This window comes from Dipodomys merriami, unplaced genomic scaffold, assembly GCF_024711535.1.
Source record: "Dipodomys merriami isolate MVZ:Mamm:240054 unplaced genomic scaffold, mDipMer1.0.p SCAF_34, whole genome shotgun sequence".
Taxonomy (NCBI): domain Eukaryota; kingdom Metazoa; phylum Chordata; class Mammalia; order Rodentia; family Heteromyidae; genus Dipodomys; species Dipodomys merriami.
The window spans coordinates 12,969,246-12,992,597 of NW_027204937.1; the positions used below are offsets into that span (position 1 = coordinate 12,969,246).

Genomic DNA, 23,352 nt, shown 5'->3' on the forward strand with positions numbered 1-23,352 from the left:
CGGGTTCTCGCGAGAGCCCGGTAGGCTATAAAAGGAGCGCCCCGCGCCTGCTTCGCGCGTTCTCTTTGTGCTGCGTCGTTGTGTCTGTTGTCTCGCGAGTTGTGGGTCCGCCCGCACGAGTAAGTATGCGAGTGTCGCTACCTCCGTGGAGCAGGGTTCGGCGCTTCCCCTCATGTCGGGCTAGTCGCCTTTGCCTTTCCTCTCCCTATCAGCTGGGGCTCAGCCGGGGTTGTTGGGGTGAGGCGGCCGAGCGAGGCCTACCGCCCGCAGGTTACCGTGGGTGAGGGCACTTGTAACCCCGAGGCTAACGTCGAGTCTCCTCTTGCCCAAGCCATAGGAGCAGAGGGTGTTGATTGGCGCGGCCGAAAGGGCTAGTGTACTTTGTACGGAAGTTTTCCGAAGACTTGAGGTGGGATTTGAGGCGTGGCCCACGCTGGGGTTCGGGACAGTCCCTTGGGTGGTCTGGTCCAGGCACCGGCCGGAAGTCAGTCTTTTCCGGGATTGGTGGGGCTTTGGACGTTGGAGGGGCGGCGCGGGGGAGAAACACCTTACAAAGCTGCGCTGGACTAGAAGGAAGTACCCTGTATTTGATGGCGCAGCCTTTAACATCGTTAAAGCTTTTTCTTTTCTAAACTTGAGTTGTAACAAAACGTTTCAAGAAGCTAAAGATTCTAAACAGAAAGTTTGTGATATGAATGTTCCCAGTTTTTTTTTTTTTTTGGTTATGGTATTAGAAGAAAGAACTTTGTAACTTGGAAAATAGTTTCTTGGGATTTTCATTTTATATATATATTTATGTATATATTGTAAAGATACTTTACAGTTACATGAGGAAGGTAATGAGTCCATTTCCTGTCGAGTATTGTTACTCCCTCTATTGTTTTTCCCCAACCACCCCATTACACCTCACTCACTTTCCCTCTTGGGATCCCCCCCCCTCCTGTCGTGGGGCCTGTACGCCGTCTCTCAGCTCTTCAGCTCAAGGCGAGCACTCTACCACTCCAGCCAGAGCACCACTTCTGGCTATTTCTGCTTATGTGGTGCTAAGGAATCGAGCCCAGGGCCTCATGCATGCAAGGCAAGCACTGAGCCATCTTCCCAGACCCGAATGTTTTTTTTTTTTTTTTTTTTTAACCTGGAAATAGAAGTCTCAAAGGCTTTCCTGTCCAGGCCCGCTTTCAACTGGGATCCTCAGATCTCAGTCTCCTAGGAAGCTAGGATTACAGGTGTGATCCACCTGTGCTGGGGTTGTTTGGTGTGTGTGTGTCCACACCCCCAATAAGTCTTCACTTTAGGGCTCTCTACTACTTTAGCCACCGCTTTTGGCTTTTTGCTAGTTAATTGGACCTGAAATTTAGATAAAGTCTTTTGTTTGGGGTTTTTTTAACTGTATTTTTTTTTGTCTTTTCTTTTTTGGTACTGGGGATCGAACCCAGGACGTTGCACTTGCTAGGCAAGTGCTTTGCCACTGAGCTACATCCCAGCCCCAGATAAAGTCTTACAGGCTGAGCTGAGAAAGTCCTTGAGACTCTTACCTCCAATAAACTGCTCAGAAAACCCGAAGTGATAGAGCATTATCCTTGAGCTGAAGAGCTGAGGAACAGTGTTGAGGCTGAGTTCAAGCCCCATGACCAACAACAAAAAAGAGTCTCATGGACTTTCCTGCCCAGGCTGACTTTGAACCGCGATCCTCAGATCTCAGCCTTCTGAGTAGCTAGGAGTACAGGCGTGAGCCACCGGTGCCCAGCTGTGTTTATGTTTATCTCACATTGTAAAGGCAAATTTAGGCACAGTTCAGAGCCTACAGTCCTCAGCGTTCTGGGAAGTCAAGCATTCAGTGTTGGTGCCATTTGGGTTCTGGCTTATCTTTCCTCTGCTACTGTCTAAATGCAGTTGCTATATAAACCATGGTTCCAAAAAGGGTGAAAGAGGTGACTGGTTTATAAGCAAAAATTGCTGAACCTTTTTTTTTTTGGTCTGTCTTGGGCCTGGGCGCAGTCCCTGAATCTTCAGTTCAAGGGGAGCGCTTTATCTACCACTTGAGCCACAGTGCCACTTCAGCTTTGTAGTGGTAAATTGGGAGATGAGAGTCTTTCTGACTTTCCTGCTTAGGCTGGCTTTGAACTGGGATCCTCAGATCTCAGCCTCCTGAGTAGCTAGGATTCGCCCAGCTGTATTGTGACTTTTGATTACTTGCTTTCCCGTGCTTTAACTTACTGATAAAATTATTATTTTTTCAGGCATGAAGCTTGAACTCATGGCCTGGACACTGTCCCAGAGCTCTTTCACTCAAGGCTAGCACTCTTTCACTTTTGAGTCACTGCACCACTTGCTAATGTCTTTTTTTTTTTAATTGCCTATTTTGGGGCTTGAACTCAGAGCCTGGATGCTGTCCCTGAGCCTCTTTGTGCTCAAGGCTAGTGCTCTACCTCTTGAGCCACAGTGCCACTTCTGGCTTTTTCTGAGTATTTTATTGGAGATGAGTCTAGCTTTTTCTGCCGGGCTTGCTTTGAATTATGGTTGTTAGATTTTAGCCTCCTGAGTAGCTAGGATTAGAGGCTTGAGCCACTGGGGTCCAGCCCTAATGTCTTGACTACTGGAAAATTCCTCCATAGAACTATAGCTAAAATGAAGGCTGTTGGTTATCTAGAAAAAAAAACAAACTTGTTTACTTTTTTTTTTTTTTTTTTGTCGGTCGTGGGGCTTGAACTCTGGGCCTGGGCGCTGTCCTTCAGCTCTTCAGCTCAAGGCTAGCACTCTACCACTTGAGCTACAGCGCCACTTCCGGTTTTCTGGTGGTTTATTTGAGATAGGAGTCTCACGGTCTCTCCTGCCCGGGCTGGCTTTGAACCGCGATCCTCAGATCTCAGCCTCCTGAGTGGCTAGGATTACAGGCATGAGCCACCAGCGCCCGGCTAACAAACTTGTTTTCTAATGTCATTTCTGTTATGCTTTCTAGCTGATAGGAAGATGTCCTCGGGAAATGCCAAAATTGGGCACCCTGCTCCCAGCTTCAGAGCTACAGCTGTTATGCCAGATGGTCAGTTTAAAGATATAAGTCTTGCTGACTACAAAGGTAAGAGTAATGATGTGGGACTTATTAATAGAATTTGGGATGGTTTGCTAGATTTGTGTTTCTTTCTTTTTTTGGGGGGGGGGGGTCCGGTCATTGGGCCTGGGCACTGTCCCTCAACTCTTCAGCTCAAGGCTAGCACTCTACCACTTGAGCCACAGCGCCACTTCTGGCTTTTTTTCTTTTTGCTTATGTGGTGCTGAGGAATCGAACCCAGGGCCTCATGCATGCAAGGCAAGCGCTCTACCACTGAGCCACCTTCCCAGCCCCTAGATTCGTGTTTCTTAAGTGTAAAAAACATTTTATGTTTCCTAGGATAGTTTTTAGAACAGAAGATTAATATGAAAGTGAAATATGATTATCAACAGGGATCATGGGGGTAGGTGTCCTAGGTCCCTATTGCTTCTAGAGAAAGCATACTTTATATTTTGAAGCACTAGCCCAATTTTTCCTCTCAATTATATTATTGGAGAAATCCTCATTGTCTCCTGTAATCTACACTTAATTTCAGATCTCAGGTCTTTGGAGTTTTCTTGTTTGTGAAATATGTGCATCACAGCACTAATGTTACTATGGAGAGGGATTAGGGAGATTCCCTGAACTGTTTGCCCCTGGAGAAGCATTGTTAAAACTTCCCTTTCTGAGGCTGGGAATGTGGCTTAATGGTAGAGGGCTTGCCTAGCATGCATGAAGCCCTGGGTTTGATTCTTCAGTACCACATAAACAGAAAAGCTGGAAGTGTCCCTGTAGCTCAAGTGGTAGAATGCTAGCCTTGAGCAAAAAAAGCTCAGGGACAGTGCCCAGATGCTGAGTTCAAGCCCCAGGACTGGCAAAAACAAAACTCCCTGTTCTGGTTTCATAGTTCAGTGCAAATACTTGACAAATCCTATCAAGAATTTAACTTCCTTGCTTTGCAGTTGAAAACAGAATGGTCTCCTGAAATTTTTTAAAAATGCAAACCTGAGGCTCTGCCATGGTATCCCATACCTCTAATCCTAATGACTCCAGAGGCTGAGACCTGAGGATTGTCATTAAAGCCAGAGTTGGCAGGAAAGTCTGAAGTCTCTCACCTCCAATTAACTAGCAGATTTAAAATATGAAGAAAGGGGGGCTGGGAAGGTGGCTCAGTGGTAGAATGCTTGCCTTGCATGCATGAGGCCTTGGGTTCCATTCCTCAGCACCAGATAAGCAGAAAAGGCCAGAAGTGGTGTTATGGCTCAAGTGGTAGAGCACTAGCCTTGAGCTGAAGAGGTGAAGGATAGCGCCCAGGCCCAGAGTTCAGGCCCCATGACTGGCCAAAACACACACACACAAAAGAACTTGTTTCTTAAGTTGGCTTTTGGGTAAAACCTTCAGTTAAGTTCTGACATGTCACAGTCTTTCAGATGAGTGGAGGTAAGTAGGGCCCTGTGGAAAAAAAAATCACTTAATGGCCAACAAGGTAAGTAACCTCATAAAGAGAGGACCATGGATAAAGGTACATTGTTTGGAATGAGCAATGCTCTCTGCCCTCCAGGCCTTGACTTGTTGAGACTTCACATGCCTTGAAAAAAAAGTGCTTCTTATTCAAAGCACTGGAGAGACTATTTAGATGACTCAAGGGATTGAAAAGAAATTTGAAAATATTACTGCTACCTGGAAATAAGTGAATATTTGGAAATGCTCTAGTAGTTTGGTACATTAGATGTGTGACCAGTTTTTGAAGATCTAATTCAGTGACAGTCTTGAATGACTAAAATAAAATTATAGTCAGAAGTCTTAGAAATCTTGCTCAACTACTAGTACTTTCTTGGTAGATGCATATTTTTATGATTAGTGAGATTATTTAACCTTACCATCCCATTACTGTTGTAGAACTATAAAGAACCTTGACTCCCTTTTATGGGGATGGGGAAGAGGTAGTGTCTTACTGTGTTTCCCACACTGATAGCCTGAAACTTTGGTTCTCTTGCCTCATTGAGTGCTGGGAATCCAGGCAAGTACTAAAATGCTTGGCTTGCTCCTCCCCCCACCCTTTTTTATGGGGTGTGTGTGTGTGCTGGTCTGGGGCTTGAACTCACAGCCTTGACACTATCCCTGAGCTTTTTTGCTCAAGGCTATTGCCCTATACTTCTGGCTTTTTGGTAGTTAATTGGAGATAAGAGGCTCATGGATTTCCTTGCCTGGGCTGGCTATGAACTGGGATCACAGTAGCTGGATCCTGAGTAGCTAGGATTATAAGTATCAACTACTGGCTCCCAGCCCCATTGTTCTTGAGAACCCAGTACACCAGAATTTTCTGGACACTGTAAGCATTGGTATTGAGCCATTTAGTAAATAATCGTATCATTGTTTTTGCTTTTCTTCATTGAATAACTTGGTGTTTATGCTGTTAGCAACTCAGAAGACAAAAAATTGGACTTAAAAGTATTCTTCAAAAAAAAAAGTATTCTTCAGTTGACAGCTAAAAACAAATTGATAGGAGAGTAAATCATAGGACTAGAGAGAGGTCTTACTTTTTTTTGGGGGGGGGTCTGATTATGGGGCCTGAACTCTGGGCCTGGGTGCTGTCCCTCAACTCTTCAGCTCAAGGCTAGTGCTCTACCACTTGAGCCACAGCGCCACTTTCCAGCTTTTTTCTTTTTTGCTTATATGGTGCTGAGGAATAGAACCCAGAGCCTCAGACATGCAAGGCAAGCGCTTCTACCACTGAGCCAACTTCCCAACCTCAGGTCTTACTTTTTTTAACTCAGAGCTTCCTGGTATAATAAGTTATAAAAATAATTATTAGATGGGCTGGGAAGGTGGCTCAGTGGTAGAGTGCTTGCCTTGCATGCCTGAGGCCCTGGGTTCGATTCCTCAGCACCACATAAGCAAAAAGAAAAAAGCCAGAAATGGCGCTGTGGTTCAGGCTCCACGACCAAAAAAAAAAAATTAAAAAAAAAAAATTAAAAAAAAAATAAAAATAATTATTAGAGACAGTGCCAAGGCCCAGAGTTCATGCTCCATGACCAACAACAAAAAAAAAAGAGCATCATGGAATTTGGCTGGGAAGGTGGCTCAGCAGTAGAGTGCTTGCCTTGCATGCATGAGGCCCTGAGTTCGAATGCTCAGCACCACATAAACAAAAAGAAAAATCCGGAAGTTCTGCTGTGGCTCAAGTGGTCACAGAGTACTAGCCTTGAGCTGAAGAGCTCAGGGACAGCACCCAGGCCTAGAGTTCAAGCCCCGTGACCAATCCCCCCCCCAAAAAAAAATTACTAGGAGACAGATACTGTGAATATTCTAGCATTGAGTGATAATACTGTGTTTGCCATTAATGTAAGCCAGCCTGGGCAAACAGATCTGTGAGACTCTTATATCCAGTTGACCAGTAAAATGTGGAGGTGTGATTCAAGTGGTAGATTACTAGCACTGAGCAAAAGAGGTAAGGGAAAGTTCTAGGTTTTGAAAGCGCTGGTACTGCTACTCCTCCCTTCTATCCCCCCAGAAGGAAAAAGAAAAAGAAAATTCTTTCAGTAGGAAAATATGTTTGACTTATTCATAAGAGAAAACTGTTTTCAAGGCTAACCTGTGACATCTATTTTTCCCTTTAGGGAAGTACGTTGTGTTCTTTTTTTACCCTCTTGACTTCACCTTTGTGTGTCCTACGGAGATCATTGCTTTCAGTGATAGAGCAGAAGAATTTAAGAAACTCAACTGTCAAGTGATTGGTGCTTCTGTGGATTCTCACTTCTGTCATCTGGCATGGTAAATGTCTCAGTCTGTTTAGTTTTTAGGCTCTTTTTTTTTTTTTTTTGATATTGGGTCTTGAGATGCTTCCCACACTGGGATTCTGGGATTAAATTAATTATTTTCCAACCTCACCTTCTTGAGTAGCTGGAGTTATAAGTATGTGCCATCATGCCTGGCAACATGTGGACTTTTATTTTATTTTATTTTTTGATCCGGTCGTGGGGCCTGAACTCTGGGCCTGGGCACTGTCCCTCAGCTCTTCAGCTCAAGGCTAGTGCTCTACCACTTGAGCCACAGCGCCACTTCCGGCTTTTTTCTTTTTGCTTATGTGGTGCTGAGGAATCGAACCCAGGGCCTCATGCATGTAAGGCAAGCGCTCTACCACTGAGCCACCTTCCCAGCCTGTGGACTTTTATTTTTGTTACCAGTACTGGAGTTTGAATTTAGGTCCTTGAGCTTGCTTAGCCTGATTGCTCAACCAGTATTCCATGCTTCCTGCCAGGTTTTTGCTGGTTATTGGAGATGGCATCTGTACTAACTCCTTCAAACTCTGATCTTTCAGATTTCAGCCTTCAGAGTACTTATGATTATAGTATTATAGCTAATGGTACATGGTTTATGTGTATTTTTCTTTTCTGGTGCTGGGGATTGAACTGCAGAGCTTTATATGTGCTAGGAAAGAGTTTTACCACTGAGTTACATTCCCGGCCTCCTTGTTTTTGTTTTTGTTTTGCTGATCCTGGGGCTTGAACTCAGGGTCTGGGTGCTATTCCTGAGCTTCTTTTGCTTGCTCAAGCCTAGCACTCTACCACTTGAGCCACAGCTCCACTTCTGGCTTTTTTCTTTGGTAGTCTCATGGGCTGGGTGTTGGTGGCTCATGCCTGTAATTCTAGCTACTCAGGAGATGAGACATGAAGATCATGGTTCAAAGCCAGCCCAGGCAGCCAGCCCAGGCAGAAAAGTCTATGAGACTCTTTATCTCCAGTAAACTACTCAGTTAAAGCCAGAAGTGGTGCTGTGGCTGAAGTGGTAGAGCATTAGCCTTGAACACAAATTGGCTCAGGAACAGCCTTTAGGCCCTGAGTTTAAGCCCCAGGATAGGGGGGAAAAAGTCTCATAGGGAAGTGGCGCTGTAGCTCAAGTGGTAGAGCGCTTGCCTTGAGCTGAAGAGCTGAGGGACAGTGCCCAGGCCCAGAGTTCAAGCCCCACGGCCGACCGAAAAAAAAAAAAAAGAACCACACGTTACACCGGGCGCTGGTGGCTCACGCCTGTAATCCTAGCTACTCAGGAGGCTGAGATCTGAGGATTGCGGTTCAAAGCCAGCCTGGGCAGGAGAGACCGTGAGACTCCTATCTCCAATAAACCACCAGAAAACCGGAAGTGGCGCTGTAGCTCAAGTGGTAGAGTGCTCGCCTTGAGCTGAAGAGCTGAGGGACAGCGCCCAGGCCCAGAGTTCAAGCCCCACGACCGACAAAAAAAAAAAAAAAGTCTCATAGACTTTACTGTTCAGGCTGCCTTTGAACTTGAACCATGTCCTCAGATCTTGGCCTTGTGAGTAGTAGCTAAGATTATAGACATGAGTCCCTGGCTGTTGTTTTTTGTTTGTTTGTTTTGAGATAGTCTCACTTTGTAGTTTCAGCTGATATTGAACTAAGCCACCATCTTCCTGCCTTTTCCTCCTGAATGCTAGAATCACAGGTCTGTGCCATCATGCCTGGCTTATTAAGTATTGACTTCTGGGTTCTGACTTCTTTTATTGCTTATAACCTGGCAGCAGAGAAGGAAAGAGGCTTAACTGTTCTCAACCATGCTTATAGAAAAGAGGAGAGAAGAATAGGTACAATTAATAACTCTTCTGCTACAGAAGAGATGAATGAATGTGACTATATATGTACCTTTTGCTGTAGGATCAACACACCCAAGAAACAAGGAGGACTGGGTCCTATGAACATTCCCTTGGTATCAGATCCCAAGCGTACCATTGCTCAGGATTATGGAGTTTTGAAGTTGGATGAAGGCATCTCATTCAGGTATATACCTGGGGATAACATTCAGTAAGATCATGTTAACCATTTGTTTGGAGCAAACTAGAGTTGGATCTGAACAGATTACCTTCTACATTCTTTTTTTTTTTGGTCCATTCATGGGGCCTGAACTCTGGGCCTGGGAGCTTTTCAGCTCAAGGCTAGCGCTCTACCACTTAGCCACAGTGCCACTTCTGGCTTTTTTAGCTTGTGTGGTGCTGAGGAATCGAACCCTGGGCCTCACATAAGGCAAACGCTCTACCACAGAGCCACCTTCTACATTCTTGTTTTTTGTTTTTTGTTTTTTTGCCAGTCATGGGGCCTGAACTCTGGGTCTGGGTGCTGTCCCTCAGCTCTTCAGTTCAAGGCTAGTGCTCTACCACTGGAGCCACAGCACTACTTCTGGCTTTTTCTGTTTATGTGGTGCTGAGAAATCAAACCCAGGGCCTCATGCTGGCAAGGCATGCACTCTACTGCTGAGCTACCTTCCTAGCCCCACCTTCTACATTCTTTAATAGAGGGGTATCATTAATGGCAATGCTGATATAAGTATTGGAGACCAGATCATTTCTTTGGGACTTGATGCTCTTCTGCTGTAATAGCAAAATTGAAACCTGTACTAACCCCTCAATCCTTCAATCTCTTCTCCCAAGGGGCCTATTTATCATTGATGATAAGGGAATCCTTCGGCAAATAACTATAAATGACCTTCCTGTTGGCCGCTCTGTGGATGAGATTCTGAGACTAGTTCAGGCTTTCCAGTTCACTGACAAACATGGGGAAGGTAAGTTACCTGCCTGCTAACAATTCAACAGTGGTGGTAGTGGGGAAGGTAAGCAAAAAGGCTAGAATAGAATTGTCTACCTACTCAGGATGCTGAGATCTAAGGATTGATGTTCAAAGCCTGCCTGTGCAGGAAGGTCCCATGAGACTCTCTCCAATTAACCACCAGAAAGTTAGAAGTGGTGCTGTAACTCAAAGTGGTAGAGTGCTAGCTTTGAGCAAAGGAGCTCCAGGGATAGTGCCCAAGTCCTGAGTTCAAGCTCCATACTGACCAAAAAAAGACTGTCTAATCAAGAAATTTAATTGTCTCTGAAGCTAGGTGTTGATGGCTCACATCTATAATCCTAGCTCCTTAAGAGGCTGAGATCTGAGAATTAGGGTTTTCAACCAGACTGGGGAGGAACGTGTGAGACTCCTATGTTCAATTAACCAGAAAAAAGATGGAAGTGGAGTTGTAGATCAAGTGGTAAAAGTGTTAACTAGTGGTGATACATATCTGTAATCTCAGCTACTTGGGAGGTATAGGTAGAAAGGATTATAGTAGGCTAGTCCAGATTATTTGGACAAAAACATGTGAGAATGTATTTGAAGAATAACTAAAACCAAAAAGGGCTGCTAATATGGCTCAAGTGGTTGAACACTTGGTTGAAGGTCTGGGGGGAAAATGTACATATTAAGACACTGAATGGCTTGTGGGTAGCTTAACTGGTAGATGTTTGCCTAGCATGTATGAGGTCCTGGGCTTCTTTTTTTTAATAGGGCTTGAACTCTAGGTTTTAGGTGCTGTCCATGAGTTTTTTTGCTGAAGGCTAGAGCTCTGCCACTTAAGACACACCTACTGCCTGCTTTTTGGTGGCCAGTTGGAGATGAGAATCTCAAGGATTTTTCTGCTGAGACTAGCTTTGAACCGCAATTCTCAGATCTCAGCCTCCTGATTAGCAGGATTATAAGCATGAGCCACCAGTGCCTGGCTTTATTCCAACTTTTTCTTTTTCTTTTTGGTTGTGGGTCTTGAACTCCGGGCCTGGGTGCTGTCTCTCAGCTTTTCAGCTCAAGGCTAACACTACCACCCGAGCCACAGTGCCACTTCCAGTTTTCTGAGTACTTTATTGGAGATAAGAGTCTCAGGCTTTCTTGCCCGGGCTGGCTTTGAACCACAATCCTCAGATCTCAGGAGTAGCTAGGATTACAGGCGTTAGCCACCAATGCCCAACTTTTGATTAATAATACTATAGTTAGTTCTCTTGAAAATTTTCCCTTCTTTCAATACAGTTGGTATAGTTGTTGTTAGGAGACTGATCTCTACTAGTAGTTGTTTCTTAGGGTGCTGGAGATGAAACTTGGGGCGTTGAAATGCTGAGTAAGTTGTACCTCTAGATTTTCACTTTTTTTGTACCAGAGTTTGAACTAAGGACCTCATAGGCTCTTGCTTGCTAGACAGGTACCTACAACTTTGAGCCATATCTCCAGACCACTCTTGCTTAGTTCTTAAGAGCTCAGCTCCTAAAGTGAGCTCCCATTTGCTATGTATGTGGAGGGATGGGGATCTTGAACTTTTAACACCAATATAATGTAATTGAGGATAAGATTAATCTGATAAAGTCTTTACCGATATCAGATCAAAGGCACAGGTGAGCCAGGGCATACTGCTTCCTTTACTACATCTTGTTTTCTTCTTTTAGTAATTTAGACGAGTTTTCTTTTCTTTTTCCCAGTCCTGGGACTTGAACTCAGAACATGGGCACTGACCCTGAACTTCTTTTTGCTCAAGGCTAGTACTCTTAACCACTTCAGCCACAGCGCTACTTCTAGCCTTTTCTGTTTATGTGGTACTGAGGAATTGAACCCAGGGCTTCATGCATGCTAGGCAAGAACTCTACCACTAAGTTACATTCTCAGCCCTTAGACCAGTTTTCAAAGATCCATTCAATGCTTGACCTTGATGACTGAGGCTGAGACATGAGGGTCATTAATTCAAGGACAGCCTGAGCAAAAAAGCCAAATGAGAGTATCAGGCCCTTGTTGAAATCTTACGCCCGCACACCCTTGGTGCTGATGACTCATACTTATCTTAGCTACTTGCGAAGCTGAGATCTGGAGGATGATGCTTCAAAGCTAGCTGGTCAGAAAAATGGGCTCCCATCTCCAAAATAAGAAGCAAAAAGTAGTGCTGGAGATATAGCTCAAGTGGTAGAATACCAGCTGCACAGCAAGTTTAGAGCTCATGGGCCTAAGTTCAAAGTCAAGTACCAAAAGTGGGGTGGGGAGGGGAGTGAAGTTATTAGAATCTGAATTTGTGATTTGTTTGAGGGACCTAAACATGCTTAGATAGAGGAAAAGCATGATAGGTTAGGATAAGGATCTTCTGAGAACTGGGAGGCATCATTGCAGAAGCACATGTGGCCAAATAAATCTGCTAACAGTTGCTGAGACTGCCCCCTGGTGACGAGAGAGGTTTAGTGCTAAGATGTAGAGGAAAAAGAATAGGTAATAGCAAAGTGTATGTTTCTTCAAGGTATATTTACTTTTCCTAGCACCTTACATAGAGTCTAAACTCTTCAACCTGTTCCTTGATTTTTTTCTTTTGGGGAGGGTCCAGTAGTGGACCTGAACTCTGGGCCTGGGCACTGCACTGTCCCTCAGCTCAAGGCTAGTGCTCTACCACTTGAGCCACAGCGCCACTTCCGGCTTTTTTCTTTTTGCTTATGTGGTGCTGAGGAATGGAACCCAGGGCCTCATGCATGCAAGGCAAGCGCTCTACCACTGAGCCACCTTCCCAGCCCACCTGTTCCTTGATTCTGTATTGGTCTCTTGCTTCCAAATCTACCAGCACAGGAACACCTGTTCATATGCAATCATTTTTAAATCCATTGAGAGCCTATGAGTACCTAACATTCTGCATTTTTTACATGTTGAGGTTATTATTTTTTTAAGTACCAATAAACCAATACTCAGATACATCATTTAGCTGGGTGTGATGATGCATACCTTGTAATCCTAGCACTCAGGAGGCAGGGGCAAGAATATCACAAGGTAGGAGGCAGCCTGGGCTACATAGCAAAACCCTTGGTGCTGTTCATAAGCTTTTGTGCTCAAGGCTAGCACTTTACCACTTGAGCCACAGCTCCACTCCTGGTTTTCTAGTGGTTAATTGGAGATAATAGTCTCAAGGACTTTCTTGCTCAGGCTGGCTTCAAACCTTGATCCTCAGATCGGTCTTCTCAGTAGCTAGAAATACAAGTGTGAGCCACCAGTGCCTAACCATCGGCGTTTTTGCTGGTTAACTGGAAATATGAGCAATTTTCTGCCTTGGCTGGCTTTGAATCGTGATCCTCAGATCTTAACCTCCTGGGTAGCTAGTATGAGCCCTCAGTGTCTGGCTCTTGTCTACTTCTTGAAAGTGAGCAAGTACTTAAAGTCATTTGTGTTTGTGTGTTTGTGTTCACAAACACACATAATTACTGGGGCTTGGAATGCCAGGTCCTCTTACTTGGCTGTTAAGTATACGACTTGAGTTATGCTTCTACTACTGGCTTTTTGTTGGTTAACTGAAGATGAGAGTTTCTTGGATTTGACTGCCTAAGGTAATAATTTGCCTTTCCATATACATTGTGTGTGAGATAGTATTAGGACTTGAACTCGGGGATGGCACACTCTCCTTAAGCCCTTTTTGCCCAAGGATAGCACTCTACCAATTAACCCACAACTCCACTTCCGGCTCTTTAGTAGTAAATTGGAGGTAAGAGTCTCAGATTTTCCTACCTGAGTTGACTTCATTTTGTTTTTGTTTTGTGCTGGCCCTCAGGCTTGTACTCAAGGCCCAAGTGCTAGTGTCCTTAGGCTAGCACTCTACCACCTTGAGCCACAGTTGTATTTCTAGCTTTCTGAAAGGTAGTTAATTGGAGATAAGTCTCTATAGACTTCCTGCCCAGGCTGGCTTTTGAACCTCTATCCTCAGATTTCAACCTCCTGAATAGCTAAATGTGAGCTACCAGTGTCTAGCTTGGAGTTGGCTTCAAGCTGTGATCCCCTGATCCAGCTTCCTGAGTAGTTAGATATACAGACCTAAGCCAACAGTGCCTGGTTTTCCTCTCCCCCCTACCCCTCCATCCCACTCCCCATTGTTTAAGGGATTTTAGTAAAGCAAGAATTTTAGGGCTATAGGCAGGTGGCTCAGTGGTAGAGTGCTTGCCTTGCATGTATGAGGCCCTGGGTTCGATTTCCTCAGCACCACATAAGCAGAAAAAGCCAGAAATGGCACTATGGATTGAGTGTAGAGCAGTAGTCTTGAGCTAAAGAGGTGAGGGGGACAGTGCCCAAGCCCAGAATTCAGGGCCATGACCGGCCAAAAAGAAGCAATTGTATAATCCAGTTTATGCTAAAAATATGGAATGCTTTATGAATCTGTGTATCATCCTTGCACAGAGGCCATCTAATCTTCTCTTTTGTTCCATTTTAGTATATGTGCAGACCTGTTTTTTGTGGTTGTGGGGCTTGAACTCTGGGCTTGGGTGCTGGTCCTCAGCTCTTCAGTTCAAGGCAAGCTCACTACCACTTGAGCCATAGTGCCACTTCTGGTTTTCTGGTGATTAATTGGAGATAAGTCTCATGGGCTTTCCTGCCAGGGCTGGCTTTGAACCATGATCCTCAGATCTCAGCCTCCTGAGCAGCTAGGAATACACTGGTGCCCGGCCCGGTTCAGATCTGGTTGTTTTGGGTTTTTTTTTGGGGGGGGTGTCTGGTTGTGGGGCTGAACTCTGGGCCTGGCGCTGTCCCTCAGCTCTTCAGCTCAAGGCTAGCGCTCTACCACTTGAGCCACAGCGCCACTTCTGGCTTTTTTCTTTTTGCTTATGTGGTGCTGAGGAATGGAACCCAGGGCCTCATGCATGCAAGGCAAGTGCTCTACCACTGAGCCACCTTCCCAGCCGTTTTTGTTTTTGATCGGTTGTGGGGCTTGAACTCTGGGCTTGAGTGCTGTCCTTGCGCTCTTCAGCTCAAGGCCAGTGCTCTACTGCTTCAGCCACAGTACCACTTCCGGTTTTCTAGTGGTTTATTGGAGATAAGCGTTTCATGGACTTTCCTGCCTGGGCTGACTTTGAACCAAGATCCTCAGATCTCAGCCTCCTGAGTAGCTAGGATAACAGGTGTGAGCCACCGGCACCTGGCTTCAGATTTTTTTTGGCGTGGGGGGCGGTTGTGGGACCTGAACTCTGGGCCTGGGCACTGTCCCTCAGCTCTTCAGCTCAAGGCTAGTGCTCTACCACTTGAGCCACAACGCCACTTCCGACTTTTTTTCTTTTTGCTTATGTGGTGCTTAGGAATCAAACCCAGGGCCTCAGGAATGCAAGGCAAGCACTCTACCACTGAGCCACCTTCCCAGCCTTCAGATCTGTTTTTAAGGTAGCCCTTGTATATGAGAGGAAGTTGGCACACACTGAGCAGGTGATAATTAGTGGTACCATTCTCTTGCAGTGTGCCCAGCTGGCTGGAAACCTGGCGGTGATACCATCAAGCCTGATGTTCAGAAGAGCAAAGAATATTTCTCTAAGCAGAAGTGAACACTGGACCATTTGTGCTGGGCTGTAGTAGTCAGCCATAATAACAGTCTCTTTTGTACTTTTTTCATGTTTAAAATACAAGATGAGATGTGTTCCCTATATGCCTTCCCTACAAGGGTTGGGAGGTGAGCCTTAATTGTATTGTGGAGCAGATCATATGATGTGTATGATGTACTAGCAGTGGGGCGTCAATCTCCATTAATCTTTGGTAGTGTCTATTAAACTTGAACTGAGAGCTTGATGATTCTTCATTTTAGGGTCTATTAACCTTTGATTGTTTTTTTTTTTTTTTTTTTTTTTTAATCCGGTCGTGGGCCTGAACTCTAGGCCTGGGCACTGTCCTTCAGCTCTTCAGCTCAAGGCTAGCGCTCTACCATTTGAGCCACAGCGCCACTTCCGGCTTTTCTGCTTATGTGGTGCTGAGGAATCGAACCCAGGGCCTCATGCATGCAAGGCAAGCCCTCTACCACTGAGCCACCTTCCCAGCCCTCTATTAACCTTTGAACATTAAGAGAGCTCTATTTTCTTTCCTCCTCAAGGGAAAAATTGCCTCAATAAGTTACATTGGGGGGTAGTATAGAAACACAGGAATTTAAACCAAAGTGTCTTATATCAGTCGGTATGTGTAGATAGAAAAGCCTATTATGGGGGCTGGGAAAGTGGCTCAGTGGTAGAGTGCTTGCCTTGCATGCCTGAGGCCCTGGGTTCAATTCCTCAGCACCACATAAGCAGAAAAAGCCAGAAGTGGCACTGTGGCTCAAGTGGTAGAGTTCTCACCTTGAGCTAAAGAGCTGAGTGACAGCGCCCAGGCCCAGAGTCCAGGACCCCCCCCCTCCAAAAAAAAAAAAAAAAAAAAAGAAAAGCCTATTATGGTGTTGACAAGGACACTGCAATTTGGATGAGTGGGTGGGTTGTAAGTTACAGTCCCATGTGACATGAGTAGACATCCATGTTTACAGTCATGGGAGGGCTACTTAAGGGCCAGGAGCTTAGTCCCTTAGGATAAATATCTGTTATGTAAAAGAACAAAATTGGAACAAACAGGAGTGGCATTGTATACCTATAATCCTAACACTCCATAGGTAGAGGTAACATTTCACATTTGGGACCAGCTTGTGTCACTAGCAGTACTTGCCTTGAAAAAGACAATAATTGAAGGTTTTGTCTCTGGAACAGAAAACAAACAGGTATAGTGACTTTGGGTAGGGTTTATAATACAAGTGCAGTGCTATTCACTTCTCACCTTTCTTGCATTCTATGCATTAGAAGATAGGGCTTATTTGATCATTCTTACTGTCTTGGAATTTTCAACAGGGTGAAGTACGGTTTCTTCTGGGTTCTTGAGGCAGATTTATGTATCTATCAAAGGTGCCTTTTAACACATGTCAGCCACCCTTGTAATTCAGACTAGAACTATGAGCAGTCACATTGGATTCCTAGGGCCTTCAGTAATGAAGCAACAAGACCAAGCACATTCAAAGTGCTTCACATTTATTAGTCACTACTTAAGGGGTGGTTGCCCCTAAGGCCCTGTAACAAGTAGTACCTTGGAGCACTTAATAGGAATGGTAACAGTGACTAATCTTGAATTCCAAAGCAAGTGGGGATTTCTGGGTCTGTTGTATTGGATTTATCTTCCAACACAGCCTTTTAAGTTGAGCCTTACTCATTGAATATCTCTATCAAAAAACAGCTATACTGTCCCTATAATAAAATCTAGCTCACCAAAGCCAGTTTTAAGCCCTAGCAAGTACCACCATAAATTAGGGATCCCATAGAGAAGGATGATATCAAGGAACAGGGGACACAGTTGGTGAGACACTGGGGCTGAGCCAGCTGCCTGCTTTGCTGGGAATCTGAGGCTTGGTGAGCATAGGAAAGGGACACTCAGGCAATGTAGTGTTAGGCTCCTCTGAGGGCTGAGCCAAGCCTAACAGGGCCAACCTTTCAGCAGGTGGGGTAGAAAAGTAGGCCTTCTGTTCTTCTGAATAACGTTCCTGAGGGGTCACAGCATCCCTGTAAGTCCAGTCCCGCCAGTGGAAATTGAAGCCTTCAAGTAGGGTTATGCGGTCAGCTCTTGCAGGTACACAGTCAGGTGGCTTTCTGTGTGGCAGATCTGGCACTGTAATCCCTGGCAGCAACACCACGCCTCGGATGGCAAACCAGCCCCCAAACCGGGGATGGATGCACACACCTGCTATGTGCTGGTGAATAAAGAAAAGCAAGGTCATAGAGGTGACCTTGGTACTATCACAAGTCTACCATCAATGCAAGCTATCCTTGTTCATCTACTACATGCTTAATGCACACTGGTTCCACACAAAATGAACATGTTTCTTCTGTACCACCTTTTCATATGCTTACCAGAATGTGAGTGAGGAAGGGCTCATTTAAATTTAGCTTAGGGCAATTCTGTCACTTCAGGTCTTATTCATGGACGTGTCCCCAGGTAAATGAGAAAGCATGTGGGGGCTGTGTGGCTCAGTGGTAGTCTAAAAAGTAGGAAGCATGTGAAGGAGCTGGCCCCTTGGATAGGACATGAATGTTTGTCTTGGGCTATATATCAACTTCATCAAAGGAAGAATGGGACTAGTAAGGAATATCTTGAGGGTCCTTCGTTATTTTTTCTCAGTCCCTACTTATTCATGCCTGTCTCTGACCTGAGTTCCCCAAGGGTCATCTTCCACATCTCTTCGTTGGTAGTAGTAAGCAGCCCCTGCCACATGGGCTGCTGTCTGGGCCAGAATCTTAGGACGCCGGTTGGGGTGTACCTCATAGTCTGCAATGACTTCCATCTGCAGCTCTGGAAACCTCTGGAATAGAATAAGACACTGGTAGCATGAGGGGAGTTACTGTCCCTACTGGAGCCTTCATTTGCTTATTAACATGGTCCTGTTCTGAGAAGCCCTGTGTTAAAAGGAAAACAATCAGGGAGGCTCAGAAATGAAAAGAGACAGTTCTTTGCAGGAGGGTCTATTTGAAGGCTAGTAAGATCTTACTCAGTAACCTCCATCATGAGGGGTGATTCAGCCTTGCCCATCAGAATCCCTGTGTGTGTGTGTAAGATCTTACTCAGTGATTCAGCCTTGCCCATCAGAATCCCAGTGTGTGTGTGTGTGTGTGTGTGTGTGTGTGTAAGATCTTACTCAGTGATTCAGCCTTGCCCATCAGAATCCCAGTGTGTGTGTGTGTGTGTGTGTGTGTGATTATTTATACATGTATGTATATATGTCTTAATTATATGTGTATATGCCTTACAATTCTAAGGCAAACGCAGGTAAGCATAAACAATTCATAGAATATGTTGGCCTCATATTCCACTTTGAGGCCAAGACTGGCCTGATATTTATATATTTCAGACTGGAGGCCTGCTAAAAGAGGGTAGTAGGACATGGGAGTGAGAAAGCAGAATAAGTAGAAAACCACAGACTGGTTTTATGGTATTATTTCACTTGTGAAATGGCTCTTGGCCCTAAGTCTAGATACTGCATTGAGCTTGGAGAGTGAATCAGATATATGGGAGATGAGGGGAAGTTGAGCCTTGCTCACCTCTATAACACGCCTCAAGTGGTAGCCCACACACTGATCCACTGGATCAGTTAGTGGTTGGAGGTAGTGGCTCTCCAGGAAGGGCTTGAGGGCTTGGTCAAACATGGCAGGTGTGCTGAGTACAAGGAAGGCCAGGGTAGGTCCTGGAAGGGGCAGGTGGAAGGCTGGAGGCAGGAGCTCATTGTACCATGCCACCTGGAACAGAGAAAGCTCAGGCTAGATAGACAAACCAGCTTAGGACTTAGCCCATACCTTAGCAAGGAATTGAAGATCTCATCTATTTGGTTGAAATTTCCATCTCACTCATTCAATGAATTTTCACTGATGCTGTATAACCTATGGGCAACTCATCTGAATTTGACAGGGACTTAGAATATTCTGACAGAGGGCTAGAGGCATGGCTCAAGTAGTAGAGTGACTGACTGTAGAGCAAGCCCAAGGTCCTGAATTGAATCTAGTACTATCAGAAAGCAAACAGACAGAGTTCATGACCAACCAAGAATAAATATAAAAATTGTTCAATTATTAATGCTATAATAGGGGCAGGCAAAGGTCCTTTGAAATAAAAAAAAGGCTTTCTTAGAAAATATGTCTAGAAAGTTGGTAAGAAAACAGAAGGTCGGTCTGGGAAGGTGGCTCAGTGGTAGAGTGCTTGCTTTGCATGCACGAGGCCCTGGGTTCAATTCCTCAGCACCACATAAACAGAAAAAGCCGGAAGTGGCCCTGTGGCTCAAGTGGTAGAGTGCTCGCCTTGAGCTAAAGAGCTGAGGGACAGTGCCCAGGCCCAGAGTTCAGGCCCCACAACCGACTAAAAAAAAAGAAAAAAAAAGGCAGGGGCTAGGAAGGTGGCTCAGTGGTAGAGTGTTTGCCTCCCATGCATGAAGCCCTGGGTTTGATTCCTCAGTACCACATAAGCAGAAAAAGCTGGAAGTGGCTCTGTGGCTCAAGTGGTAGAGAACTTGCCTTGAACAACAGTGCCCAGGCCCAGACTTCAAGCCCCACCACCACCACCACCACCACCACCACCACCAACAACAACAACAACAAAAATAGAAGACAGAGCTGGGAATGTTGCTTAGTGGTAGAGTGCTTGCCTAGTATGCATGAAGAGCTGGGTTCAATTCTTCAGTACTACATAAACAGAAAAAGCTGGAAGTGGTGCTGTGGCTCAAGTGGTAAAGTGCTAGCATTAAACAAAAGAAGCCCAGCTTAGTTCAAGCCTGCCTCAAGACTGGCAAAAAGAAAAAGAAAAAAAACAAGGCTGAGCCAGGCGCCAGTGGCTCATACCTGTAATCCTAGCTAATCAGATCTGAGGACCACAGTTTGAAGCCAGCCCAGGCAGGAAAGTATGGCTCAAAGTGGTAGAGTGCTAGCCTTGAGTGAAAAACGCCTAGGTTGGGGCTGGGAAGTTGGCTCAGTGGTAGAGCGCTTGCCTTGCATGCATGAGGCCCTGGGTTCGATTCCTCAGCACCACATAAGCAGAAAAAAAAAGCCGGAAGTGGCACTGTGGCTCAAGTGGTAGATGCTAGCTTTGAGCTGAAGAGCTGAGGGACAGTGCCCAGGCCCAGAGTTCAGGCCGCATGACTGGACCAAAAAAAAAAAAAAAACGCCTAGGTTGTGAGTACTCAAGTGGTAGAGTTCCTCCTTCCAAGTGTGAGGTCCTGCGTTCAATCCCCCGTATAACCAAAAAATACATAAGAATCTACCTCCCAACTTTTTTTTTTTTTTTTTGGTCATGGGGCTTAAACTCTGGGCTTGGGCACTGTCTGCGCTCTTCAGTTCAAGGCTAGTGCTCTACCACTTGAGCCACAGCACCACTTCCAATTTTCTAGTGGTCTATTGGAGAGTCTCACGGACTTTCCTGCCTGGGCTGGCTTTGAACTGTGATCCTTGGCTTCCTGAGTAGCTAGGATTTCAGGTCTGAGCCAACACCTGGCTGGTTTGTTATGTTTGAGGTAGAGTTTTACTTGATGCCTGAGCAAGCCTAGGCTGTGATCCTCCTATGTTGCTGGGATGAAAGGCAGTGCCACTGAGCTTAGCCATTGTGCTTTCTCTGTAGCTAGGATAATAGGTGCACCTTATCCAGCCATTTGTTGAGATGAGGGTCTCATCTCACAAACTTTTATGCCTGGGCTGGCCTCAAACACTGACCCTTTGATTTCTCTCTCAAGTAGCTAGGATTACAGACTTGAGCCACCATGCCAGGCTCTGCTGTGTATTTTATTTATTTATTGCCAGTCCTGGGGCTTGAACTGGGCTTAGGAACTGCCCCTGAGTTTCTTTTGCTCAAGACTGGTGCTCTGCCACTTCAGCCATAGCACCACTTCCAGTTTTTCTGAGTAGTTTATTGGAGATAGAGTTTCAAACACTTTCCTGCCCCGGCTGGCTTTGAATCCCGATCCTCAGATCTCAGCCTCCTGAGTAGCTAGGATTACAGGTATGAGCCACAGGTGCCTGGCTCTGCTATGTATTTTAAACTAGGATACAGCATAACCACATGGGCAAGTATATTTGTGCTTATTTACAGAAGAGCAAATTGTCTAGTTTTGTAATAGTGAAGGAGCTGTATATTGGAGAGGGATTGGAGAGAGGAGTAGGAATTCTCCTGATTGGTGAATGTGTTTGGTCTTGGATACCAATATAAGGACTATGGATCTAAAATTTAGTGCAAGGAGTTACTGAATATTAAAAAATAAAGCTGGGCGCCAATAAGCACATCTATAATCCTAGTCAGAAGGCTGACATCTGAGAATTGTAGTTTGAAGCCGGAAAAAAAAAGAAAAAAGCCGGAAGTGGCGCTATGGCTCAAGTGGTAGAGTGCTAGCCTTGAGCTGAAGAGCTGAGGGACAGCACCCAGGCCCAGAGTTCATGCCCCACAACCGGACCCAAAAAAAAAAAAAAAAAAAAAAGCTCAGGGACTGCTCCCAGAATCTTGAGGACTGGCCCCAGGACTGGCCCCCAAAACAAAACAAATCACAAGAAGTAAATCGAGGGCTGGGAATATGGCTTAGTGGTAGAGGGTTTCCCTAGCATTCAAGAAGCCCTGGGTTTCCATTTCTCAGTACCACATAAACAGAAAAAGCCATAAGTGTTGCTGTGGCTCAAGTGGTAGAGCGCTAGCTCTGAGCACAGAGGCTCAGACACAGAGCCCAGGCCCTGAGTTCAAACCCCTGAATTGGAAAAAAAGAAAAAGGAAGTAAGCTGAGAAGGAGCAACACTGACCGAGAAGCTTGTACTCATAACCTGAGTTATAGAGTCAATTTTGTTCAACTACTTGACAATAAGAAAGAGAAAGGAACAAAGGAAGGAAGGAAGAAAAGAAAGAACAAACTGGACAAGGCAGTATATTCCTATAATCCCAACTTCTCAGGAGATGCAGATAGGGTAACAAGTTTGTAGACAGTCTGGGCAAAGGTAGCAGACACTGTTTTGAAAACAAAATGATAAAAAGACTGAGGCAGTAGTTAGCACGTGCTAGGACCTGGGTTCAATCTCCATGTACAGGGGAAATTAAAAAAAAAAACAAAAAACTATTATCTAAATCTAGTTTCCATACGGCAAGACAAGATTTTTACAGTAATCCAAAGAGCATAGATTGATGGTTTGGAAACAAATGGATTTGGGAGGTTCAAGAGACAGACCTGAGCCACTATGTTAGATTTCTCAGGGTAAAAGAGTGGAAAATAAACTTTTTTTTTTAGCATCAGGCAAAGGACTCAAGTTGATTTAAGATTGTGGTTTGAGTGTACTGGATTCTAAGTGCATCTGGCACTGACGTGTTCTACACACACACATACCCATACTGGGTTTTAAATTCAGGGCCCCATGCTTCCTAGCACTTGAGGCAGACTTCCACCCCTAGGGTTTTTTTTTTTTTTTTTTTAAAGGGGATGCTTGCTTGCAGTGGAAAAGGGGCCTGTAGAGACTTCGGTGCCAGGCGGGTGCACAGAATTTCTACATCCAATCCTGTACTGGTGGTTAGCAGCATTATGAATTATCCCTCTGTTTGTTGGTAGATGGAACAAACCAGCAATTGTCTCTTGCACAGGAGGAATGCCCTTCTCTCCTCAACTGACAATCATACCCGCGCAAACTTCCTGTGCCTTGCTCTCTCCTAACGTCTTTAGGAAGTAAGGTGATTTCTAGCCCCTGGGATACCTTTCTTCTTGTAAACTATAAAGATGAGAAAACTATAAAAGCTATGAGATCATATGTTGTCTCCCACTCGTTAATTTGACATCATATGGAGGTAAAAGGACAACCATGTGACCGCTTCTCTACCTTTTTAATCCAAGCCCCAGCGAACACTCCCGTCCCGGTCGTTAGATGGCCACCGGGCCGCAGGAGCTTGGGGGAGGATCGGAAGGATTCTGGGGGCCTCATGCCAGCTGCACCCAGGCCAATCATTTAGCTCACCCTTGGCCCGCAGGAGGGATAAACCAACCTGGAAGGGATAAATCTCGAAGCCAAAAGGACACAATATGTCCTCGATCTTCTGCTTCAGCTCTGCGACACGCGGCTCCATAGCGCACGCTGCACACTGAGCTTGCTGGGGAATGGAGTCTCAAAGGTAACACAGCCGTTACTTTTTAAGTCAGCTTAGACTCCATTTCCCAGAAGCCACTAGGACCAGAACGAGACAGAGTTGGAC

The 23,352-nt window shown here is 45.2% G+C and overlaps 2 protein-coding genes and 1 pseudogene across 2 annotated transcripts; 1 reads left to right on the forward strand and 2 right to left on the reverse strand.

Annotated features, from left to right (window-relative positions):
* Positions 1-18: 18 nt before the first annotated feature.
* On the forward strand, positions 19-15,387 carry LOC138803401 (peroxiredoxin-1-like). Its single transcript, XM_069987358.1, has 6 exons — positions 19-119; positions 2,960-3,076; positions 6,649-6,802; positions 8,695-8,817; positions 9,465-9,595; positions 15,067-15,387. The coding sequence occupies exons 2-6, from the start codon at positions 2,971-2,973 to the stop codon at positions 15,150-15,152; spliced, it is 600 nt and encodes a 199-aa protein (XP_069843459.1). The 5' UTR covers positions 19-119; positions 2,960-2,970; the 3' UTR covers positions 15,153-15,387.
* Positions 13,975-14,066, reverse strand: LOC138803539 (U6 spliceosomal RNA; annotated as a pseudogene).
* A 1,239-nt stretch (positions 15,388-16,626) lies between the features above and the next one.
* On the reverse strand, positions 16,627-23,310 carry LOC138803402 (cyanocobalamin reductase / alkylcobalamin dealkylase-like). Its single transcript, XM_069987359.1, has 4 exons — positions 23,146-23,310; positions 18,702-18,896; positions 17,813-17,965; positions 16,627-17,356 (listed from the first exon to the last, which is right to left on the reverse strand). Exons 1-4 carry the CDS (start codon positions 23,224-23,226, stop codon positions 16,943-16,945), a joined length of 843 nt encoding a protein of 280 aa, XP_069843460.1. The 5' UTR covers positions 23,227-23,310; the 3' UTR covers positions 16,627-16,942.
* Between the last annotated feature and the right edge of the window lie 42 nt (positions 23,311-23,352).

Coding starts and splice junctions, on each gene's coding strand:
- LOC138803401 (XM_069987358.1), top strand. CDS start 2,971: ATGTCCTCGGGAAATGCCAAAATTGGGCACCCTGCTCCCAGCTTCAGA. Junction 6,803..8,694: donor CACTTCTGTCATCTGGCATG/GTAAATGTCTCA, acceptor CTTTTGCTGTAG/GATCAACACACCCAAGAAAC. Junction 9,596..15,066: donor CACTGACAAACATGGGGAAG/GTAAGTTACCTG, acceptor ATTCTCTTGCAG/TGTGCCCAGCTGGCTGGAAA.
- LOC138803402 (XM_069987359.1), bottom strand. CDS start 23,226: ATGGAGCCGCGTGTCGCAGAGCTGAAGCAGAAGATCGAGGACATATTG. Junction 17,966..18,701: donor ACTTGAGGCGTGTTATAGAG/GTGAGCAAGGCT, acceptor ATTCTATTCCAG/AGGTTTCCAGAGCTGCAGAT. Junction 17,357..17,812: donor ATGACCCTTGGGGAACTCAG/GTCAGAGACAGG, acceptor TTTATTCACCAG/CACATAGCAGGTGTGTGCAT.